This window comes from Epinephelus lanceolatus, chromosome 16 (assembly GCF_041903045.1).
Source record: "Epinephelus lanceolatus isolate andai-2023 chromosome 16, ASM4190304v1, whole genome shotgun sequence".
Taxonomy (NCBI): domain Eukaryota; kingdom Metazoa; phylum Chordata; class Actinopteri; order Perciformes; family Serranidae; genus Epinephelus; species Epinephelus lanceolatus.
In genome coordinates this window covers 1,654,778-1,678,001 of record NC_135749.1, presented here as the reverse complement: position 1 = coordinate 1,678,001, position 23,224 = coordinate 1,654,778, and the positions used below count along the sequence as shown (strand labels likewise).

The 23,224-nt window shown below is 43.3% G+C and overlaps 2 protein-coding genes across 3 annotated transcripts in view; one reads left to right on the top strand and one right to left on the bottom strand.

The window, feature by feature from the left end:
• The first annotated feature begins 1,151 nt into the window (after nucleotides 1-1,151).
• Nucleotides 1,152-4,042, top strand: LOC117263947 (tumor necrosis factor-like). Its single transcript, XM_033637690.2, has 4 exons — nucleotides 1,152-1,801; nucleotides 1,929-1,956; nucleotides 2,158-2,214; nucleotides 2,871-4,042. Exons 1-4 carry the CDS (start codon nucleotides 1,634-1,636, stop codon nucleotides 3,338-3,340), a joined length of 723 nt encoding a protein of 240 aa, XP_033493581.1. The 5' UTR covers nucleotides 1,152-1,633; the 3' UTR covers nucleotides 3,341-4,042.
• Nucleotides 4,043-17,016: 12,974 nt separating this feature from the next.
• gabbr1b (gamma-aminobutyric acid (GABA) B receptor, 1b) overlaps nucleotides 17,017-23,224 on the bottom strand; it is a 136,135-nt gene continuing 129,927 nt past the window's right edge. For both annotated transcript variants that reach the window (XM_078175582.1, XM_078175581.1), the window contains exons 22-24: nucleotides 20,947-21,075; nucleotides 18,035-18,178; nucleotides 17,017-17,550 (exon numbers count right to left, since the gene is read on the bottom strand). In XM_078175582.1, coding sequence (XP_078031708.1) covers nucleotides 17,260-17,550; nucleotides 18,035-18,178; nucleotides 20,947-21,075 — 564 coding nt within the window. In that variant the 3' untranslated portion in view covers nucleotides 17,017-17,259. The remainder of the gene's footprint in view (nucleotides 17,551-18,034; nucleotides 18,179-20,946; nucleotides 21,076-23,224) is intronic.

The window sequence follows — 23,224 nt, the reverse complement described above, 5'->3', positions numbered from 1 at the left end:
TGCTGACAAACTGAAATCAGAATCTGTGATTCCCAAAGAAAGGAGGGAAGGAAGAAAATAGAAACCCATAGCAAAACAACAACAAAAAATCCTTCTTTCTTCTTCTTCGAAGATTAGCAAATCAAAACAATCCAAAAAGGGCCTCCGTATCTCAGGAAAGGTTTGAGAGACCTTTTGAGTCCATATTTAATTTTTCATTACTTTTTATTTTAAGTGTAAATTTTGTCCCCGAAGGAAAACTTTGTCTGTTTTATCTAGTTTCCCGTCTGTTCATCTCACTCAATATTTTTTTGCGACAAAATTTATCTAGTGGACTGAAAAAGAAATTAATTATAAAATTCCTGTAGGCCGAAATGAGTTTCCTCTGTAGGGTGTCTGGGCTCAGCCTTAGAGATAGGGGGAGGCGTCAGACATCTGGAGGGAGCTCAGAGTAGAGCCGCTGCTCCTTCATGTTGAGGTGGTTCAACATCTGATCACGATCCTCCTGGTCCAGCTGGTAGGAGGCCCCGGGGCAGACCCAGAACACACTGGAGGGATTATAGATCTCATCTGGTCTGGGAACACCTCGGAGGAGGAGCTGGAGAGTGTTGCTCGGGAGAGAGACGTCTGGGGGGCTTTGCTCAGCCTGACCCCTGATGACTGGATGAAAATGGATGGATGGATTCTAGTAGTAGTATTGCCACATAAAAATATCATGATGCTCTGCTGTATCGATCCCCACCACCTCCCAACTACATCACTTTTTCTTTCTTTTCTTTTTTGACATTGTTCTGTATTTCTATTTCGACACATTAATAACCAGCTAAAGCAGAACTACGAGGCTCTGCATTCCATCTGTCTGTTTTTAAACATAAAGGGAAGTGACACAGTGTGCTGCAGATATTATCGATGACGCATCAGCTGCAGGTCATTTTAATTCAGGCCGTAGTACATAGTGTAACATCCTCTGCTAACACTGTGACGAAGTTTATAGCAACACTGGCAAACACGGCAGATGCTTTGATGAATAAGTGAATGATGTGTCTGCGGCTTGTTACCCCACACTCTAACACAGTTTCCATATGTTTGACCCACATAGAGACGGACATGACACCACAACATACGCACACACACACCTGACGCGGTCTGATCGGCTGAAATGTGCGTTTTTACTGTGAAAAGGTCGTCTGGCTGAGTTTGGTGGTGTTTGTGTAGGGTCTGTGAGTGGTATGTGGCTGCACGGCAGCACGTTTAAGAGCATGTGTGTATCCTCATCTGTGTGAGAGTATCTGTGGACTTCTGTGTGTGTGTGTGTGTGTGTGTGTGTGTATGTGTGTGTGTGTAGTTGTAAAAGGGGTTTCTACAGGTGTGAATAAGCTAATGGGATAACACAGTCATATAGATGCCCTGTGTGTAGGAGTGTGTGTGTGTGTGTAAGATCCTCCCCTGCCCTGGCTCTCTCTTCCTCATCAAATCTCCACTCACTCACGGTGAGTGACATCACTGGAGTTTCCCCAGAGGTAACTGTTCTTAAAAAGAGCCAAACTCTGAGTGTCAGTCACAAAACCAGAGCGACAGTAGAAGAAGAAAGGAAGCTCTCCAAAAAGGCGCCTGAGCTTGACTTGAAGTTGACAGAAGGAACTCATTTGAAACGATGGAAGGTGAATGCAAAGTAATGCTGGATGCCGCTGTCGACGCAGACGCCAGGAAACAAACAACGCCAGTCAGACCCGGCTCGAAGCTAACCACAGCCCTGCTGGTGTTCACACTCTGCCTCGCCTCTGCTGCTGCTGCCGTCCTCGTCTACAACAGGCAAACCAAGGTGGGAACACAAGTCTGAAATTAGTCTCTGAATTACTGATGGGCCGGATGCTTCTCACAGCAAGTGGTCCATCTCACCTGCACCTTTCTTTAATAACACTTCCTCTATCCTTGTCTTCCTGAAACAGGGCCCAGGACAAGATGAAGAAAATTTCGGTGAGAACTGTTCCCTTGATTCTCTTAAATAATCCAGTGCAAGCACTTTGAGTTGATAGTGACAGCCGTGTAGCATCTAATAACTGATAATGAGCTGTCCAGAGAGTTTCCTCTTTTTTAATTCAGTGTTGAGATGCTTCTAAATTGTGATAAGTTGTGGTTTACCTCATTTTATTAACCTCTGTCTTCTCTTCTCTCCAGATCTCCGTCACACCTTGAGGCAAATTTCAAACGTCAGAGCGGCCATTCATCTAGAAGGTAAACAAAAAGCAATGATTTCAGTATCTAACAATACCTGTGGCTGTTTCCTGCATATAACAAGGACAATAAAATATTTTGGACTGGCACTCTGTGTAGACTCTAAACTCTTGGTTGTGTCAGTCCAGTTGTTGTGGAGGCGTTAGGGTTAGAGTTACGGGTACCTGAAAGAAATTCTGGGGGGTTCTCGATCAAGCTCTTTGCCTCCTTCAGGAAGGTCTTGAGGGATTAATCAAGAATTCAGGGGTTTTTTTATCTGTAGAAGTTCAAGGGCTTGTTGGACACTCCAGTGCTTCTTGAGCATGTTCATTTGGTTCTTGAAGAAATTCTAGGGATTGTTTTGAAGGTTTTAGGTCCTGTTAAAGCAACTCTGGTCCTTTAGATGGGTGCCATGGGTGTAGGCTTTAAAGCAAAATGGGACATGGTTTAATTTCTCTGTGATTAATCAGAAATTACTCGGGATGCATGATAACATCGGCATCCCCTCGTATTTAGCCAGGAAAGAGCCGTTGAGATAAGATATTCTCTTCCATGGAGTCCTGGAATAAGGCATTATTATATGGACTCCTCTCTGTTCTTGTTGGAAAATGTTTAAACCTTTGCTCTGACAGTCAGTTCTAGTTTCACCCTAACCATCTCTTTATACTCTTCATCAGGAGAATACAACCCTGAGAGGACGACCTCAGTGGAATGGAGGAGTCAGGTGGACCAGTCCCACTCTCAAGGAGGGCTGCGGCTCGAAGACAATGAAATTGTGATTCCTCAACATGGCCTCTACTTCGTCTACAGCCAAGCTTCTTTCCGGGTCAACTGCAGTGAATCTGATGACATCATCTCACAGCCCTTGGTCCACCTGAGCCACACTGTGAAGCGCTGGTCCAAATCATACGGGAACGACGATGGCCAGAAGTCCTACCAGACCATCCTGCACTCCATCCGCACCGTCTGCCAGAAGACAGCCGACAGCAATCCCGCCGAGGACGGGCACTGGTTCTCCACCGTGTACATGGGAGCTGTGTTCAACCTGAGGAAGGGGGACAGACTCAAGACGGAGATGCCAATGAGGATGCTGCAGAGCCTGGAGGACGAGCCGGGGAAGACCTTCTTTGGTGTGTTTGCCTTGTGAGGAGGTGACTGAGGGCAACAGGTGAAGATATGAATGTACACAGCGACTCCGCTGTGAGGCCTACAGCCTGCTGCCTCACCTGATCTCACCTGCGCTGTTGAATGTCTGACAATATATACTGCACTAAACTGTCAATGCAACTGTTACGGTAGACTTTACACCCAAACCTTTAGAAAGTCATTTAAAGTTTGGATGTAAACCCAGATACATCAGGTGCAGCACTGACCAACAGTGCTCACTGTGATGTAATGACCCACCATAGATATGTCTATGGCTCCATAATGTTATGTACTATGTACTCAACTTAACGTCAGTACCTTTGTTGTACTGCAGTGCTAAAGCCAGTGCATTTGTATGAATGTGCTGTAGCTGCTGTGTGTTGATTGTGTCACTACAGGCTGACAGAGGTGGATTTTAAAAGTTATATTTACTCAACATAAAATTATCATATTTATTTTATTTATTTATCTATTTATCTATTTATTTACTTATTTATTTATGTGTGTATTCATGTGTGTGTTCATTTACAACAGTATTTGTGTTGGATTTTATGCATAATTTATGAGCTAATTTATTCAAAGGGGTAATCAGTGTGATCTGCTGTTTGTCAGTGTAATTATCACTGACATTTGCAAATAATTCCATGGTGCCTGTGGTGCTGTAAAAATGTTTGAATAAAAAATCATTTTGAAGAGAAAAGGATGTCTGTGTTCGTTGTGATGTCACGCCAAGCAAAAAGTTGTGTCTGCAGAAGTTTTGAAAGATTCATCTGTGTTAGTTTGCGCTCCGGTACGATAGAAGTGAGGCAGACTGGTGAGCTGAGCTTCATTAGAAACTGAAACTATCTGAATGATTAAATACCACAGTGTGTTGTGAGGTGATTATGATATAACCACATGATGCAACACACTCATGTTCACCAGTCTAACTTGTGACTGTGATGCTGTATATCAGAGGGATGATGAATGACAGTGGTGAACTCTCTGGAAGAAGCTTTGGCTAAAAAAACCATTAGACTTTAACTCTTGACACGTTGACAGAAAGTCATTTAAAGGTTAGATAAAGCTTTAATGGAGAACTGAAAATCTAAATATTGAGTATTACACACTGGGTAAGTTTCTCTTTTGCAGCTGCAGTCAACATTTACAACACATCCCAAAAATGTCCACATTTCACAGCCCATAAAAAAGTATCATAAATATCCATTAAACCCTCTGAAACCTCTCCTTTAGCGTTATCCACCTGCTTCTGTCCATCTCAATATGTTCTCATGCTCACATTTTTGCCAACATATTGTCCGTTGAATTCAGCAAATTTAGGAATCTTGGCTGACTAAAGCTGCCGTCCACGCAGCGGAGCAGGCTGCAGACCTTATAGTGTCACCTTTAATCTCCACTGTGGGTTCGTGTTTAAAGCCACTGGTGTATGAAGAAATTCAGAATCGTCGGGCTTGTTACTCGTGACTCGTTACACCTTTGACAAGTATTGTTTCTTTATATTTCTCCCTGATAGAGCTGTGCGTGTGACGAGCTCGCAGTGAGGATGTGTTGGTAACGAAGGACATTAAACCATATTTGCAAATATACAGTGTTAACAGTCGTAGGACTTCCTCCTTCCTCTATTTGTCCTGTCGTGTAGGGAGGATGATAACAGCTGTGTCTCTTTGACCATTTATGGATAAAAGCTTCACTCATAAGAAAAGTTATTCATGATGAGTAAACCAGGAGCGCATGACCTACACTCAAAGAGACTGGTTGCCATCGCACAATAATTGATCACTGACCATAAAGTCGAAAAAACCTACAGAAACCTGAGAACTGTTTCTGTCTTCAGAGCGAGCCAGGGTTTTGATGCAGGCGATGATTCGTTAGACATCTTCATCAGCATAAGACATGAGAGCATCCTGACTGCGATGTCCGGTCAGGGGCCAACGAAGATTGACTTTCACCCGAGAGAGCGGCGTTCACTTCCTGAAAGATTCCAAAGCCAAACCTTGTTCTTTTGTCCTAAACTCAACCACATGTGTTTGTTGTTTAAGGAAAATAATGTCCATCCGTGGTGTTGTACCAACGTAGTGCTTTTATTTTGAAAGAGACTGTATGCAGACGTTAAATTTCCTGTGAAAACAGAAGTGTATTTTGAAAACAGACAATGCATGTAACAGGCTGAAGTTGACACGGCGTCCCAGAACGTCAACAACCAACACACCCAGGGTACCTTGGACATCATATGTGGACGTGGAAAGTCAACGACCAAACGTCAGTGTGTGATGTATTACTGAGATATCATGCCCTCAAGAATGAGACAGACAAGGTCACAGTGACCTTGGCCTTTGACCACCAAAATCTAATCAGTTCATATTTAATAGTGGACATTTGTGCCAAATTTAAGCATTCTTGAGACACTGTGTTCACAAGAATGGGACGGACAAATGGACGAAATGACCAACAGACAACATGAAAACATGATTTTTTTTTTTTTTATTCTGGTATTTTATTAGTAATTGACCGACTGTATGCCTAAGCCCCGCCCTCAAACGCAATGAGCCAATCACAGTGCGTATAGCCATTCCCATACACTGGGACATTCTCTGCCTGGACGTCCATTGAAATGCATTACAGAAAGTCAGTTTGTTTGGTTTTATGAGCTTTTTCAGGGATTTGAAGTTTAAAAATGGTCAAACGGTGTGTGTGGGGTACATGCAACTCTGACACAAGGTATCCTGAGAGGCTGGGCGACCAGGTGTATTTTTACACTTTAAACCACATCTCAACCGAGAAAAGTGTCTCCTTTGGATAAAGTTGTGTGGTAACGTTAGACCACAACATCAACTCAACGTGAATAAGATTAACAATGATGTCTACATCTGTTCTAAGGTAAGTCAACATTGTGTTTGAGGCAACATATTGTCACTTTGCTGGAAAGAAATATAAAGTTATCTTTAACATCTCTAGCTAACGTTAGCTAAAGTTAGCCTAACGTTAGCTCCTAGCTGCGTTGTTCATCATGTCACCTTGTTTGCTGGGAGTTCATTAGCCTATTTTGTTCTAGTTTTGTACTTTGGTGATGGTACATCATTGTTAGCTGTTGTCCAAAGGGCTCTAGTTAAGCTAACGTTAACTTCTGGAGCTTAGCTTCATTAACTTATCTGTAATGGCAGAGATAACAAAGGTTGGCAAACGTTATGCTGAATGATTCAGTGTAAATACTGTAGCACCAAACTAACGGAGAGACACTCTTGGTAAAGATGGTAAAAAGGCCGTTATCCTTTTCTCATATTCTGAGCCAAAAACCTTAACTTCAGTGGCACTTTAACTTGTTGTCTTTGATGGTGACGGCAACCAGATGCGGTTCCCAAGCGTACACTGTGACCTGTAAATTTTGGCTTGTAATTTAAGCTTTTCATCAACCTTCTCAACAATAAAATGATGAATATATCCCTCCAATGCGTAGTTTAGGCCCTTTTGGTTACTTCTCAATGACATCTGATCGTTATGTCTCCAAAAATTTCCTGATCAGCTGTGAGGGTCATAAGGACAGACGGATGTCGTATGCTGTAAAGCCCTGTGAGGCAAACTGTGACTTGTGATATTTGGCTTTATAAATAAAATTGATTGAAAATTGAAATTGAAAAATCATCAGTTGCCTCCTGTGAAATGCCGTGTACTGTGACACCTGCCATAGCGCCGCTCACTGAATGTTGATAGTTTGAGTGAGTGGAGGGGGGCGTGGCTTAGCCATAGGTCAATTGGTTACACGACTTGTTACTGAAGAGAGTTATATGATCATGTCAGCTGCCCATCACTGTTTAAGGCAAACGTTTTGTGGGCTCTGAGCTTCCTCGTGTCCCGAGGTCGTGTGGTCAAAAACTTTCTTGAACTGTGGACTTCTTCTCCCACTCAGGGGTGGCCGATTTCTCGCCTTTCATGTGAGCAGGAAACTAATGTCAGCCACACAGGAGAGTCCTCGGGGTGACAGAGGGCCGCACTTTGAATACGAAGGATGACCGATGGATGAAAAGGCAACAGGAACATGATCCCCGGAGGATTCACTCACAACACTTACTCATCACACGTCAGCTTTACCATTACAATATTAACCAAGTCATCTCATCACCAGTGACAGTGGACGATTATAGCTTCGGTGTTGCATAAGACACCATGACTTGCCTCTGCTGCTCTGTGCTCCTCTTCATTTACACTGTAGTGAGAAAGTTTCCAGTGGAGTAACAGTTCCTCAACAGCTACAGAGCGCGGAGGGGAGGAGGGGAACTCCCTGCTAATCTGGTAATCCCCCTGCTTCCTCCCGCCGCTGCTCACAGAGCAGCACCACACACCAGCCGTGGAAAGTATGTTTCTGACAGAGGGCTTTCAGTTTGTATCTCCAAATCAATTCTTTTGTTTTCACTTTTCAGACATAAATTATTTCTAATCACTTCCTCTTTCCAATGTACTTCATATTTAAAATGTTTATATCAAACACTTTGAAAAGGCGCAAAAAGTTTGTCATTTATCTCCATTGCAACACCTGTGTGCATTTCTGTGTGAGAGAAGAGGACACTGTGTTAATGTGTGCATAAAGAGAAAATAAATAATAATTAAAATGAAGAACATTAAAACTAAAGAAACACAAGTCAAGAGGGAAAGGGTCGACAACAGCAAAACACAATAATGCTCCACATGAATCAGAGGCTGTATTCATACCTGGAATAAAATCAGTAAATCTACTTGAGGCAAACTTTGGTTTAGATATTTTCAGCTCAGACACTTTTATAATACAGAAAAGGAATTTCTGGAGAAGGTAACAATGTGATTAAAGTATAAACTAACCCCGTCCTAAATAGTCTCCACACTGTATAAGAGTTTACAAAACTTTCATTGAAGGAATCATTTGAATGTGAAATGGGAAGAAGAGCTGAATATTAACCTCTCGGGAAATGAGCGGCGTTTTAAGTAGTGTCTTTATAATCAGTCTGATAATCTCCTGCTGCATCTTGTTTCAGCTCAGAGCTTTAACATCCTCTGCAGGCAAGCAGTAAGAATTACAACACGTCTGTAAGACTTTACTTCGCTCATCATCTCATTTCCATAAAATCTGGTATAAATATTCTTGGTCCCCAGAAAAGTCAGTGCAACCAAAACCTGAGGAAAACCCAGTGTGGCTGAAACTGACTGGTTCTTTCCTTTATTCAAATATAGACTTTACTCTGATGATGTCACGCCTCACTGGCTCTGATTTCTCTTGCTCTAGTGTGTTGTTACTGTCACAGTACTGAGGGTCTACATGTAGTTCTGTGAGGATGTGCTAAATGCTAACAGCATGCTAGCGTACTCACAATAACAGTGGTAATATGCTGATGTTAAAAGATGTGCTGCTGAGGCTGATGGGAATGTTGGGTGAACTGGTAGTAAATGTTGATCTGATGTTGCCTGATGAAAGGTCATCAAGGTTGTTACATCACATAACCTGCTGGTGGCGTTCGTTGCAGCACTATGTCAACCAGGAGAGACTTGTTTTATACAGCAAAAAGAATATTTATTAACACGTGCACATAGGAAATGATTAGACTGTGGTGGTCAGAGGTCACTGTGACCACACAAAACCTGACTTTTTATATCTGAAAGATCGAAGGTGAAGCAGAAGCATACGAGTCTAGTTTCTACTAAATTGCAAGGTGGCACAACCAAACACTAACAATAGATGCTTATATAAAATAACTTATCTTAAATATACCATCTAAAATGACATTAACAATAATATGTTAAGATGTGTCAACTAATCAAGTAGACACTGAGATATTTCACTTTACCTGCTGGTGGCATTAGATGCAAAGCAGTATCACATAAGTCTCTAGCAGTCGTCCTCTCAGGGTGTGTATGTCTGTTTACCTCGTGCAAATCTATCCAGCAGATGCAAAGGTATTTCAGTCTGGACCTACGTGGCGGGTGACCACACTGCTGCGTCACACAGAGACGACAGTTTGGGAAAAACAACTAGTTTTATTTTCATTTTTGCATTTCAAATAATCTGATATCAGATTTTACAGCATATAGAAATATATTTTAATACTGCACCACATGAAATCCAGCTCGTATATGCAAAGTCAAATGTCATCGTTATTTACATCATTGTTATTTACAGTCAGTGTGCATATTGTCATGTGTATCGACATCACTTACATCTTCACTGCTTTACAGACTCTACAGTTAAAACACACCGTCACAGACACACATACAGAAGATATTTACACATGGTCGCTTTGCAGGAATGTAGCAGGAGTACCGTGCAGTGTTGTCATGGTTTATACACCTGCGCCTCAAGTGCTCACGACAACCCATGCTAATGACACAAGCTGTGCTACCACACCGAGAGAACATGAGACTAAAGTGGAAGTCAAGATAAACTCTGTACCTCAGGTAGAGATCAAGCCTTACATTTGTCATGAGGGTTGAAGACAGTGGAAATGTACTACACACACACACACACACACAAAAAAAAGGCATAAAAATCAAAAGCTGGACCCTCAATAAATATAAAGAGGTGTCACAAAGAGAGACAGGTTCTGAATTACATGGAAACTGAGCATGAAAATTCATTCTTTACCAAAGAACCTGAAGTTTGGCCAAAATCATACGTCAAGGTCTCCATGAAAGCTGAAGCAAACTCCATTTGGATGATGATGACACGGCCGGGCACACACTGTACACACTGCAGTGACTGAGAACTGGCTGAAAATCGGGGCTGCATCCCTTTAACACCAGGGCCACACTGCCTGCGTGAGCAAGTGTGCATTGAAAAACCTCTTGCTTTTTATTTTGTCACCCAGGGCAACAGGTTAGAACAGCCACAGGGCACACATCAACAGGTGCATAGCCGCGGCGTCACTGCCACTCATCTACAGATCCAGAGTTTTGCCTATTTTGTTTCTGTGACGCATGCTGTTTGGAGCAAAAACAGACAATGAAAATGATGTGTTGCGGGCAACACTGACATCACACCAGCAACATTTCACTACAGTTTGAATGTCTACATCTGTACATTATCTCACAGATATATATGATTAATTTTAACTCAACACTTCCTGTTTGTGTTTCAAATCTGAAGCCCTTTGGCGTTTCTGTGGACACAACCTCTTCAGCTCCTTTATTGTAAAACACTGATGGCAATTATCAAACGGAGACTCAGTACAGAATTATATAGTTGGCAGGCAGCAGTGCTGCAGCAGTAACACTATCTATATGAACACTGTCAGCTAGGTAGCCATCACGCACAGAAAGAGGTAGGCAGTGTGGCCCGGGCGTAAGATTTAAGTCCTTGTTTCTTCATTGACACCCGTGGTTATCTTGCTAACAAGAAGTGCGGTTCATTACTGTAGCAAACATTTGTTCAGCCAACCTGGTCTCACTCCGAAGTCATCGAAATCTGGCACTTGGTCACTGACTTCTGATGAAAAAAGCCATAGTTTAACGTTGGCGTGATACACAGCTGGTCGCAGTTATAGTTTAACGGTGGCGTCAGGGGGGAAACACAACGGGACAAGGATGAAAGTTAAGGCAGCCAAAGTCAGAGTAGGGCAGACAGGAGGGGTGGTGGATGGGTCCGACAAACACTGATTTCACGTCCCGTAAGATTGTAAAGCCAAACTCTGTTATTTTTCCTAAACCTACCGTTGACACGGCGTCCCAGAACGTCAACAACCAACACACCCAGGGTACCTTGGACGTCATATGTGGACGTGGAAAGTCCATGACCAAACGTGGACATGTGACGAGGTCGCAGTGAGGATGATGATGGTTGAGCAGCTACTTTGTCAAAAATAAAATAGAAAAGCTGCTGGTGTGTCTGTTTACAGTGCAGCCAAACAAACCCATGTTGTTTTAATAAAGACTTTGGTCACTCGATAAAAGCCACCCCATGTTTCCTGATAGTAACCTAAAGCTGACAGTCCCAAACTAATGTCTTGCTTTTGTTTTAAATGGGAAAGGTTACAATTGGCATTCATTCCCAGGACAGGTGACTCTGCAGTAGTCCATTGCAATGATGCAGGATCACAAAATACTGTCCGTCTCCATCCACGTAGTGTTTGGGAGCACTTCAAAAGTAGGCAGAAACCAAGTTTGACGTAGAGGCTCAATGAGTAACAGACGAAAAGGAACCTTTACTGTTTACTAACCTGTTTTTCAGGGGATATGTGACGCTGAAAGTGACCAGTTAGAGAACAGAAAGCATGCTCGTCTGCTGCATGGTAGCTACACAATCCACTGGCTGTGGGAAAGGAGTTTACTGCCTATTTTTAGCATGTTTCAAAAAACTCACATGTAAAGAGGGAATGAGAAACCAAAAGCCCCATGTTGCTATCCCTGTTATTCTCTCGACAGACAAGCACATGCTGCAATTTTGCTTTCAGTATGAAAAAGCCTTTCATTGAAACAGTTTCTTCCTGTTTGTCTACAAAATCCCCACAAAAAGCTATATTTGGAAGTGAGACCAAAAAAAGCAGAAGAGTGAACACAAAGGGAAGTGAAATGCTGCGGCGGATAATACGGGGGAAATCTGATACCAGTCTGTCGGTTTTATTTGCAAGACCAGAAACTCTGTGTTTGTTTATAGCTGTGGAGGAAATGTGTGAGCTATTGTTACAAACTGAACTTGAGGCAGTGTGATGGCCTCCGTCATTAACCAACCCTGGGGGAGTTTCATCTGACACTTTTAGCAAGAGAGCAAGTCAGACGAGATAAACAGCAATCTGTGTCATGTGCAGTGTTAGTCCAAACTCTGGTGCTGCTCGTATTTGAATTTCTGTTGGATTTACTGCTTACTTTTCCTTTTTTTCTAAACATGCTTCTGTCAGGCCAGATGTGATTAACCATCCTGTTCTCATTGTGCAGTCATCAAATACCGCAGCTTGGTCGCTGATGTCTACGTCAGACACTCAGGTTCCTACACATTTGGAATTTCAAAATTCCATACTTTTCCATACCCTAATTTCCAGACTTCTCTGCATTTTTCAGAGAATATGCGACATCTGAGTAAATATATCAGTGTATCATATTTCACATCATATTTAATTATTCTTACTAGGCGATTGTAGCCAAGTACCATAATGGCATGCAAATAAAAACTCAGGTAAGTTCAGTGTCTGGGCTGAGGCAAAAAGGTTGGGACTCTGGGTGCAAGCGATGCAGTAACGAGACGTCTGTGTTTTTCCTTTCATGTGGCTCAGAATCGTTTCTCCCCCATGTTGGCGACGTCAAACGATTTCACACAAAGCTTGCATCTAGCTCTGCGTGTGAATTGGGAATCCTTGGCCAACCAGTATTTATATACGGTATTGTCAAGCCATCCATCCAAAAACTTGCATCTACCCACTGTGAACCACGTGAAACTCGTCTTCTTGTCGAAGGTGCGGTGTTGGAGTGGAACCTGATACCTGGGGGGCTGGAGGAGGGTCATGGGGCAGCGACTGGACATACCACTTGTCAATCAGGTAAAAGGGGCGGTATGTTTTCTGAGACGTTTGCTCTCACACAAACTGTGCTTGGCCCGGCATAAAACACGATCCGGATTGATTAAATTATTTTTGGAAATACCTAATTTTCTATCGTAGAAAACAGTATTTTAGAAGTGGTAATAGTCTGGAAACATAAATATTTTTCCATACTTTATTTTTCATTTTCCATACTTTTTAATACCTGGAAATTGATCAAATTTATTTCCATACTTTTCCATACTTTCCATACTTGCGTAGGAACCTTGGACACTGTCGAAACACAGGCATCCTCTTGTGGTGGTATGTTGCGTTGATGGGCCGTGTCAGTTAATAACACCACCGCACAGTGTCAGTTTGAAACGTCGCTGGACGACAATGAGGTTCTGGAAAGTCCCTAAAGGGCAGGTGGGAGCGGTGGTGGTTGGGTCCAACAACGCCAGATTTTCACCCAGGAGGCCAGTGTTCGCTTCCTGTATCAATGTACAGCCAAAACATGATGTTTCGTTCTAAACCTAACTACAGTCTTCCACAGAAGTTAATTTGAAAAAGTCTGTGCACATCCCACAGGCAGAAACTGTACATTTCCTGTGAAAACAGAAGTGTATTTTGAAAACAGACAATGCATGTAACAAGCTGAAGTTGACACGGCGTCCCAGAACGTCAACAACCAACACACCCAGGGTACCTTGGACGCCATATGTGGACATGAAAGTCTACTGACCAAGCGGCAACATGTGACGAGGTCACAGTGAGAATGTGTTGGATTAATGCAACACATTCTCACTCCGACCTCGTCACGTATTGGCGTTAGGTCATGGACACAGATGCACGGACTGAGTACATCAGTGGCTGGAAAATACATGATCACTGATCATAAAGTCGAAAAACAGAAACCTACGAACTGTTTTTGTCCTTTCACAGTGATCCAGGCTTTTGATGCACATGGTGATTTGTCAAAACTGAGGTCAGACATCTTCATCATCCCGACAGCAGCGCGAGACACAAGAGGATCCTGACTGCGACATCCGGTCAAGGGCTTTCAAAATATAATAACCTCGGCAGTCAACTCATCCTCACTGTGACCTCGTCACATGTCCACGTTTGGTCATGGACTTTCCACGTCCACATATGACGTCCAAGGTGCCCTGGGTGTGTTGGTTGTTGACGTTCTGGGACGCCGTGTCAACTTCAGCCTGTTACATGCATTGTCTGTTTTCAAAATACTGTACAGTTTGCATACAGTCTCTTTCAAAATAAAAGCACTATGTTGGTACAACACTAATTGACTTTTTTCCCTTCAACAACACACACTTGGTTGGGTTTAGGACAAAAGAACAGGGTTTGGCTTTACAATATTATGGAAAATGTACACTGACCTCTCGAGTGAAAGACGGAGGTTGTTGGTTCAATCTAGCACCCGTCCCACCCGCTCTACTCTGACCTCCTCTGCCTAAACTTTCCGTGTTGTCCAGCGTCTTTTCCCCTTGATGCCGCCCACTCAGCTCCACCAGACGTGTCTGTTTTCCTGGCTGTTCTCTTTTGTTACAGGATGCGAGTTAAGGCAGAGGGTCGTCGTTGACATCATGAACCACACCTGGGCCAGAGTGCTTCATGATATAAAGCTCACCACCTTCCAAAAGACTTCCCTCCTCCCTAACGGTGGAGCTGCTGTTCTTCTGCTTAGTCTACAGACATTTCAACACAACCATACATGCAGACATGTAAATAAATGAGCTTTTAACTCTTTGTTAACTCGTCTCGTCTCCCATCCCAGTTGCAGCCTAAGAGTCAGGCGGTAACAGGGCACTGTTAAACAGCAACAGAGACCGTTTCATGTCGATGTGAAAGGACAGCTTTTAACGTCTATGTCTGGAAGGACACTGGAAGTAGCTGACCAAGCGCTGTTATTCAACGACTTCGGAGTGAGACTATTTACGCTGATGATACTTGAATCTACATTTTGTTTTCACAGACTGACTGTGGTCTCCTTGAGTCATGTTGTCAGTGTGTTGAACAGATTCAGGACCAGCCGTGACAGAATGATCTCTTGCCAAAAAAAGACAAAACTGAGGTGACTGTTTGGCACCAAAAATAAAAGTCAGAAAGGTTTCGATGGTTCACAAAGTTTTAAAACTGTGGGTTGAGTCAGTGCTGTTTGTTTGTCAGAAGAAATAAAATAACTGAATCTGAGATGCACCGTGTGCCCTCTGTTTGATCCATATCTGTACAGAAAATGATTCAAACATACAATAAATTAAACACAAACTGAATATATATAGTCTTAGTATAAAATTCAGATTCAGCAACTTCAGATTCCACAGCTGCTGCCACAGATATCAGCTCAAACCAGTCTGTACTGCAACGTTTTCTTTGTTCCCTCAGCCGGAAACAAATCTCTCAAACATGCAGCAACATGCATCTAGCTACACTTATCCACGAGACATGAAAATGATTCAGCCCCTGGAGAACAACTTCAAAAAGCTTAAATATTACCAGGAAAATCTCCCTGAATTAGCTTCAGGTTTGACATTTAAGCCTCGTCAGCTGACAGCTGGTCCCTCGTATTTAATTTATCTGTCTCGTCCACAGAAAAACAGACGCAGCTGCAACTGCAGCCTCACGTTAAACACACGGAGGCGTCTGAGTCGATGCTTTAACCTCATGTTCGGCTCCTGAGCGTGGCAGGCACAACACTCGACACAGTAAATACCTGACAGATGACAGCAGTGTCCTCAGCTTACTTTTCTTTTCAGCCCTGAAACAACAGGACCGGGTTAATCCACAGTGAGGGGTTTAGCATGAACACACAGCACTATGTACAATGACTCAGCAGTCTCTTTGAACAGAGACTAATAACAATGTAAAAACCACCATCAAACATTGAACAAGAGGAGCTAAAGTGACAAAACTTATCATGTTTCGGATACAACCAGTTACTTAGTTACAAAACTGACATCGTCATGAAGTCTGTCCTTCTGTCCGGCCTCTTAATACAGTACATAGCACTATCTAAACACATTAGGAGGCAACACTGTAAGGTACAGATATGATAAATGCTCTGTCATAAGCCCCATTGACCGTTAGCTACTGTTGCTCCGTCTGCCAGCCTTTCCATCCCAGCACTGCAGCTTCCACATTTACCATCCAAACAATACGACTTCATTTCACACATCAGTGACCTGAAGCAGTCGTCAGCTGACTCAATTTCAAATAAGACGCATGTTTAATGAAGGGGTCATAAATATGCTCTTGAGGGCTACACATATGATGTCAGGCTGTTCTCACAAATCTTTCCTACAAAAAGCGATGCACCTTAGTTTGTACATATCCTATGGACTTTACTATGGACTTTTCCCTGGAGTTGCCTGTTTGGATCCACATGAACTTTGAGTCATTTTAAGGTACGTCCTCACCATGTTTCTTTTTCTAATCCTTACCACAGTAACATAGCGTTAATTAGGTAGCTGAATGTTAAGGATGTAACGTCATTCGTGGGGCGCAAATTCCCAGGATATCATACCAACTGTTTGATGAGACTACGATGATGATACCGTGCTAACAGACCGTGGCTAAAGCGTGTTGCGTTCATGCCAAATGCGATGCAAATTTTGGCGTCCTGTTAGTCGTGGGAGTTTGAACGCTAGAATATTTTGTGTTGACTTGCCTCATACGTGCAAATGACTCGTGTCATATGTGTGTAAAATCACTGAGTCAATGACTGAACTTTGTCTGCTATGTCCTTGGCATCATGCGTCCCCAGAGGATCTCAATGCTGATTGGCCATTGCAGAGCAAATTGGTCGCTGACGTTGAGATTTTTTGAACTCTCACGAACAGGCGTATGATGTTAAATTGCGTTACTCGCGTCATTCGCGTTGCGTCCATTGTGCTGCCTAAGTGGGAATTTGCGTCTAATCACGTCTTTACATTGACTTTACATGTAATTGTAACACTCACTTTAAAGTTGTGTTGTTGTGTGTGTGACAACAGGGTGAAAAATTAAATTTCCTCTCAGGGATTAATTAATTATATCGTCTTTTTCTTCAAAATTAACAGTTGCTAAAAATGAGAGGCTGCTTTTGTCCTCTGAGATCTAGAGGTCAGGTCTTTTTGTTCCAGACATGAACATGTCGACCATGACTGTAAACTGTGCACTGTTACAATGGAAAGGCTGACGAGTTAGCAGCTGTAGCCGGGGGGGGGGCTCGGCCAACTTTAGATGGCACATGATAAACTGGCAGATTAGATGATTAACATTAACAAGATGCATGTACATCTGTTTCCTCTGAGAGAAAAGAAAAATGACACAATGATCAGCTTGGAAACTGGGAATCCTCCGGCCTCTGCTGATTGGTGGAATGAGTTTGAAGTCAGCCCCTCTGACAGACTTTAGTACTGAATGTCATTACCGTCCTCGCCCCTCCGCCTCCTCACTTGTACAGCAGCTGCAGTCGGCTGGTGTGGCAGTTATTTCGGCTGATCTTGCTGTCTTGCTGCTGGTAGAGGCTGGATGAGTTGCCGAAGGACGTGGGGACGGGGTGGAGGTCGGAGATGGGGGCGGGGTACCCCGGAGGAGGGGCCAGGGACCTGGGGTCGCTCTGGGTAATGGCACGAGACGGGGAGCTGTGGTTCTGATTGGTGACGGTGGACGCTCTCCTTCTCGATCGCAGGGCCTGGCGCTCAGACAGCTGGTTTCTCAGCTCAGACACACGCTCTTCTTTCTGAGGGGACAAACGGTAACAACGACTCAACAATCTTCTCCGGGGACAAATCCTCTAATCCTCTAAGACTGTTTTCATGGTGGGCGTATGTTTTAATTTATCTGGGAGTTGTCTGGAAACACTGGAGAACGGGGATCATCACATACCGGGCTTGCTTCAGACTGATTCCCCAAACACAGCTCAAAGGGTCAGTTTAAACACATTACTAAAAACACTTGCTCACATTCATCTGGTGGACTTGGTCCCTGCCAACAGTTTTAATCTCATTTAACCAGGTTTTAAAATGTTTGGCAGGGAGATTTCTGCCTCCACACACACATCTGTTGGCGACCTTGGATGTGACAGTTTGACCAAAGAAGAAGTACCCCGTACAGCCCCACTTCAAAAGATCCAATCTATTACATACTGAAGCAATTTACCTGCTGAATATGAAGGAAAGTAAGAATTATAAAACCCTGTGACAAAGAGAAAAGGCTCGTCTGACCTCCTGGATGATCTTCTGTAGCTCCTTGTTCTCTCGCTCCAGCTGTCTGGACTTCTCCTCGTCGTTGTTGTTGGTGGACGAGCCGGTCTTCATGGTCTCCTGAGCATCTGACTGCCACTCGCCCCGTGTGATCAGACGCCGCATCTGCAAAGCAGATACATGTTGTCATGAAGGATCAGCTGTCACTGAAGGAGTTCACCAGGCCTCAGGTTTTTGGACTGAGCCTAATTTACTTTGACATATTTTGGTCTGTGACCTGATTATATGTAATTAATATGGTTATTTCTTCCTGGGCCCAGGTGTCTGTTGAGGAATATTCGGGGTCTAGGATTGTACGTCCTGATATTAACCATGCTTGTGCTGTCACATTGACCCTTCACTCATTGTTTTAGTCTGATCTTCATGTTCAGGGACGGTGGTACTGTTTGTATTTGATTTTGAAATAATCTTTTTATACTATATAATTTTTCAGATTTTCTTATTGTCTAATTGTATATTTAGAGAGCATGAATCTATCTTTAAATGTTGAGTATACTTTGTGATTCTTCGGGTCAACCCAGCTAATGACTAGCTCTACATGTTGAAGTTAAAATTGACTCCACAGATTATTTTTCATATAATAATGTGGCTCTTTCTGTGCTCATCACACTTGTAGTCGTGGGCAGTAGGGTTGCAACGGTTAGAGATTTTCATGGTACAATAAAACTGAAGGCTTATTGTTGGTTTAAGAAACATTTTATTACTATAATTGCTTGAACTTGAAACCATGTTGTTAATGGATGTTAAAAGTCTCCCCTTTGAAAGTAACTAAAATAAAGCTGAGATTCTCCGTCCAGTTGCACTGGCAAATGTATACGATATGATTACCGTCAACTTTTACATCATAGTACGAGTCACAAGTTTGAAGACTTTAAAGTCGACTCAACAAAATCAGAAAAGACTTGCAACTCAACTCGATACAGAGAGTATCCCTGGTGGGCATGATGTCTTTACCTGCCCTCAGCTTTCACTCCATTTTAGGGGAAAGGAGCAGAGCTTCGCTCACACAACAAGTAAACCACATCAGACAGAGATCATGTGGAGGATGCTTTCAGGCTGATGATTCCGTGAAGATATAATGGAGGTTGTCTGAGGACAGCAGGGGGAAACCCCACATTTCCCCTTCTTGGTTTGATTCAGTGTCTAACCTCTAAACAGTGAGAATCCTTTCATCAAAGAATGTTGGTCAAAAAATACCTTTTGTCAGGTTAGTCACATTCCTTCTGTGTAAATTTGAAGCAAGACGAAATTTTGATAACATTCTTAGAATTTCCCCTTAAAGATAAGACCTGATAAAGATATAAGTTATTCACAGAGCATCTCAGACCTTAAAAGAGCTCCTGCGGTGTAAAACTGTTAGGAGGGGGAGGAGGACTTTTAAGAGGTTTAAGAGTTTCTGAATCAGAGGAGAAAATGGTGGAAACAAAATGAGGTCAGAGAAATATTCAGTGAGTGAATGAAATGCTACAGTTTAGATTGCGCAGGGAGGATATTTGTGGTCGATGTCATTAGGGATACACACATTTCCCAACTAACGATACAACGCCAGAAATAAAATGATCACAACACTGAGATATTTGGAAAACTAGAAAAATGCAGCAGTGATTACTTGTGTCTGTCTCAACCTTCCATCAGCAGCAATCACATAAAAAATGACAAGAATTTCAGTCACATTCTCTGAACCGCATGCTGTTGGTCGTGGGGGTTCCACAGGGGTCTGTACTTGGCCCACTGCTATTTTCTCTCTACTTGGCACCCTTGGGTCAGATTTTACGTTCATTTGGGATCTCTTGTCATTGTTGTGCAGATGATTTACAGTTGTTTACGCCTATTATCCTTCAAAATGGGTCAGATATGACTAAACTTGAGACGTAGCTGCAGTTAGGGGATGGTGATCTAGAAATTTCCTGTTACTTAACTCGGCTAAGACAGAAATGATGATCATCAGTCCTGCAAAACTAAAGCATCCGTATGAGCATTTTACTTTGTCTCTGGATGATTTTGTGATTCATTGCAGTGACAGAGTTAAGATCTTGGTGTGCTTCTTGATCAGTCCCTCTCGTTTGATTTTCATATAGAGGAGGTGACCAGAGTGGCCTTTTTTCACCTAAGGAACATTACTAAGATTCGACCTATCCTTTAATTTAAGGATGCTGAGATCCTTATTCATGCTTTTGTCACATCACCGCTAGATTATTGTAAAGCCCTTCTGTCAGGTTTGCCAAAGAACAGTTTTCCAGGTCTTCCGATGTTACAGAACGCAGCAGCTCGTGTTCTATGAGCACATTACTCCACTGGCTTCCGGCAGAGGTTAGAGCAGAAAACTTAAATTGCTATTGCCTGCATATAAAGTTGTGAATGGCATTGCACCACAGTACTTGTCAGACCTGGTTAAAGCATACACGCCTGTGACCTGCACTCCCAGGGAACTCATCTTCAGAGTGTCCCCAAGGTCCGCAGAAAGATGGTTGGCCAGTGTTCTTCTTCATCATCACACCCAGCAGTATGAGGACAGCAGTGTCCACATACTTTTGGCCACATAGTGGACGACCCTGAACTCTCTCCTCTCTGTAAAATCTTTGATAATCACCTGGTTTCTGGAGGAGTAAATTAACACACACGCACGCGCACACACACACACACACACACACCGCCCGTGGTGACAGCAGCACAGCCGCCTGGTGAAGACTCGAGCACATACTGATGCTGACACAGCAAGGCAGCGGCAATCTACAGGTCATTATGTGATATATTACACCGGCTCAGATGACTTAGATCCCTGATGAGAGGCAATCCATTATGTCTGACACTTAAACTGCCGCTGTAATCTGCAGGGAGGAGCCGACGAGAGGAGGACGGCGCTCTGCGTTTACCTTAGGGACGAACAGAACCACCAGGGTGATGTAGACAGAGAAGACGATGGCCAGGGAGGCGAAGGCGAAGGAGGCGTCCTGCTGGGAGGACAGGATCATGGTGACTGGAGCTGTTATCATACACAGCACCTGAGGGAGGCAGCGGGAGAGGGAACATTTAGTTTGTTAGTTATTACAGAGGAAGACACTGCGTACCTGTCAGGTCACCAAGGAACAGGAAGTACTGTAGACACCACAGACCAGGACAAGACTTTATTCTTAAGATAAATAATGTTATTGTGAGTGATGAAGATGACGGCCAAACGAAAATAAGACCCAAATTCTAATGAACCATAATTATGCTTTAAAGTCTCTTTGTTGAGTTGTAATTAGAAGTTAAAGCTTTGGACAGAATCCTGTCTGAAAACCAAACACACAAACGACCTCCTCATTCGTATAAAAGCTGAATACTGCTGCCCTCTAGTGGTTCATCTGGAATACTGGAATACTTTTATCCACATTGCAAAAGCCGAACATGTTTTCTGACTTTACTGCGGTGTTGCTCCTCCAACCTAACAGCTACCGACAAAAACAGAGAAATGACACGTACATCGATCTGCATTAAAGATCCAGTGTGTCAGATTTAGCGGCAGCTGGTGGTGAGAACTGCAGATTGCAACCAGTTGAAACTCTTCATTTCATTCATTCATTTTCTGTAACACTTATCCTGTCAGGGGTCACGGGGGGTGGCGGGGTTCACCCTGGACAGGTCACCAGACTATCACAGGACTGACACATAGAGACAGACAACCATTCACACTCACATTCAACAACAACGACAATGCTAACCACTGCACCATCGTGCCGCCCGTCTGCTCCAAGACAAACAGACCAGCTGATTTAAACACACTGAATAAAGCAGCACAAATTAGTGTTTTTCTGACACCGCTCATCGTGGAGAAAGCGAAAATGTGAATGTCTCTATCTAGAGTCAGTGTTTGGTTTGTCCATTCTGGGCCACTGTAGGAACATGGCAGTGCAACATGATGATCTCGGTGGACGAACGACTCATTCTGAAGTAACGAAAACACAACAGTTCTTCAGCAGATTACACACTAAAGGAAACAGACTTATTATTATATATCCCATTAATGCCAATATATCCCCCTGAATCCTACACACTGGAGCTTTAAGAACAGCTTCATAAATGTGGTGTGTGTGGTCGACTTGGTCGTGCAGGTTTCACTCCTGTCGTCCTCAGAAAGTTGAATCCAAATCAGAAAGAGACTGAGACAGAACAGAGGTGGCAGGAAGAGACAGAGACAGAGACAGAGACAGAGACAGAGACTGAGCATGAAATCAAATGAAACATGAGCGAGGTGGAGGTGAGGCTGGAAATCAATACATATTGATCAACAGTCAGTCACCTCTGTGTGAAAAATCCCATCCACACCGGAGAATGGAAGCAGCAGGCTGAGACCAGCAGCAGCCATGTTTTCTCTGCTGTGTCATTACACACACACACACACACACACACACACACACGGCGACGCACAAACACAGTCCTGTCCTCTGTGCTCACACAACTCGTCTCGTTGATTTCGCCCACCTCACTGGAACAAATAGCATTTCTGAACACCGTTATTCATCTGGAGATGGACTGTTTCTACAGTCTGCAGCCTGTCTGTCTGTGTGTCCACCTGTCTGTCTGTGTGTCCACCTGTCTGTCTGTGTGTCCATCCATCCAGCCAGACTCTAATATTTCGTCTCCACCCCAGTCTAATATCTCAGTAACTACAGCTCTTCTGAAAGTCACAAATGACGTGTTTACTGCTTCTGAACATGGAAAACTCACTGGTGTGATGTCTTGATTTCTCTAAAGCCTTTGACATTGTTGATCATTATTAACGTCGTATGAGGACGTGGACAGTCCCTGACCAGACGTCGATCTGTGACGAGGTCGCAGTGAGGATGTGTTGAACCAAACGACAATATGTGACCGCTCCAGTGTGTGACTTCAGACAGCATGCCGGCATCACGGGATCAAAAGAGGCATGACAGCGTCGGTCTCTTGTGTGATGTAAAGCATACGCGTTATAAACCATAACAATGGCAAAACATGTCAATAACAGTCATTTACGGTCCTTGTTATATGGCGGGTATACGGAGGGTAAGGCGCTCCTGAATCATGGACCACTTCCTGTTCCAGAAGGAGCCGGCAGCCACTTTTTATTTCTGAAACATGTCGACGATCCCAAAAATAGATCCTGGAGTTAACCAACATTTGCAGATCGCAGCA

Excerpts from the sequence above, each read along its gene's own strand:
- LOC117263947 (XM_033637690.2), top strand. The coding sequence starts at position 1,634 with ATGGAAGGTGAATGCAAAGTAATGCTGGATGCCGCTGTCGACGCAGAC. Across the intron at positions 1,802-1,928 it reads TCTACAACAGGCAAACCAAG|GGCCCAGGACAAGATGAAGA; the intron begins GTGGGAACACAA and ends TTCCTGAAACAG. Across the intron at positions 2,215-2,870 it reads AGCGGCCATTCATCTAGAAG|GAGAATACAACCCTGAGAGG; the intron begins GTAAACAAAAAG and ends ACTCTTCATCAG.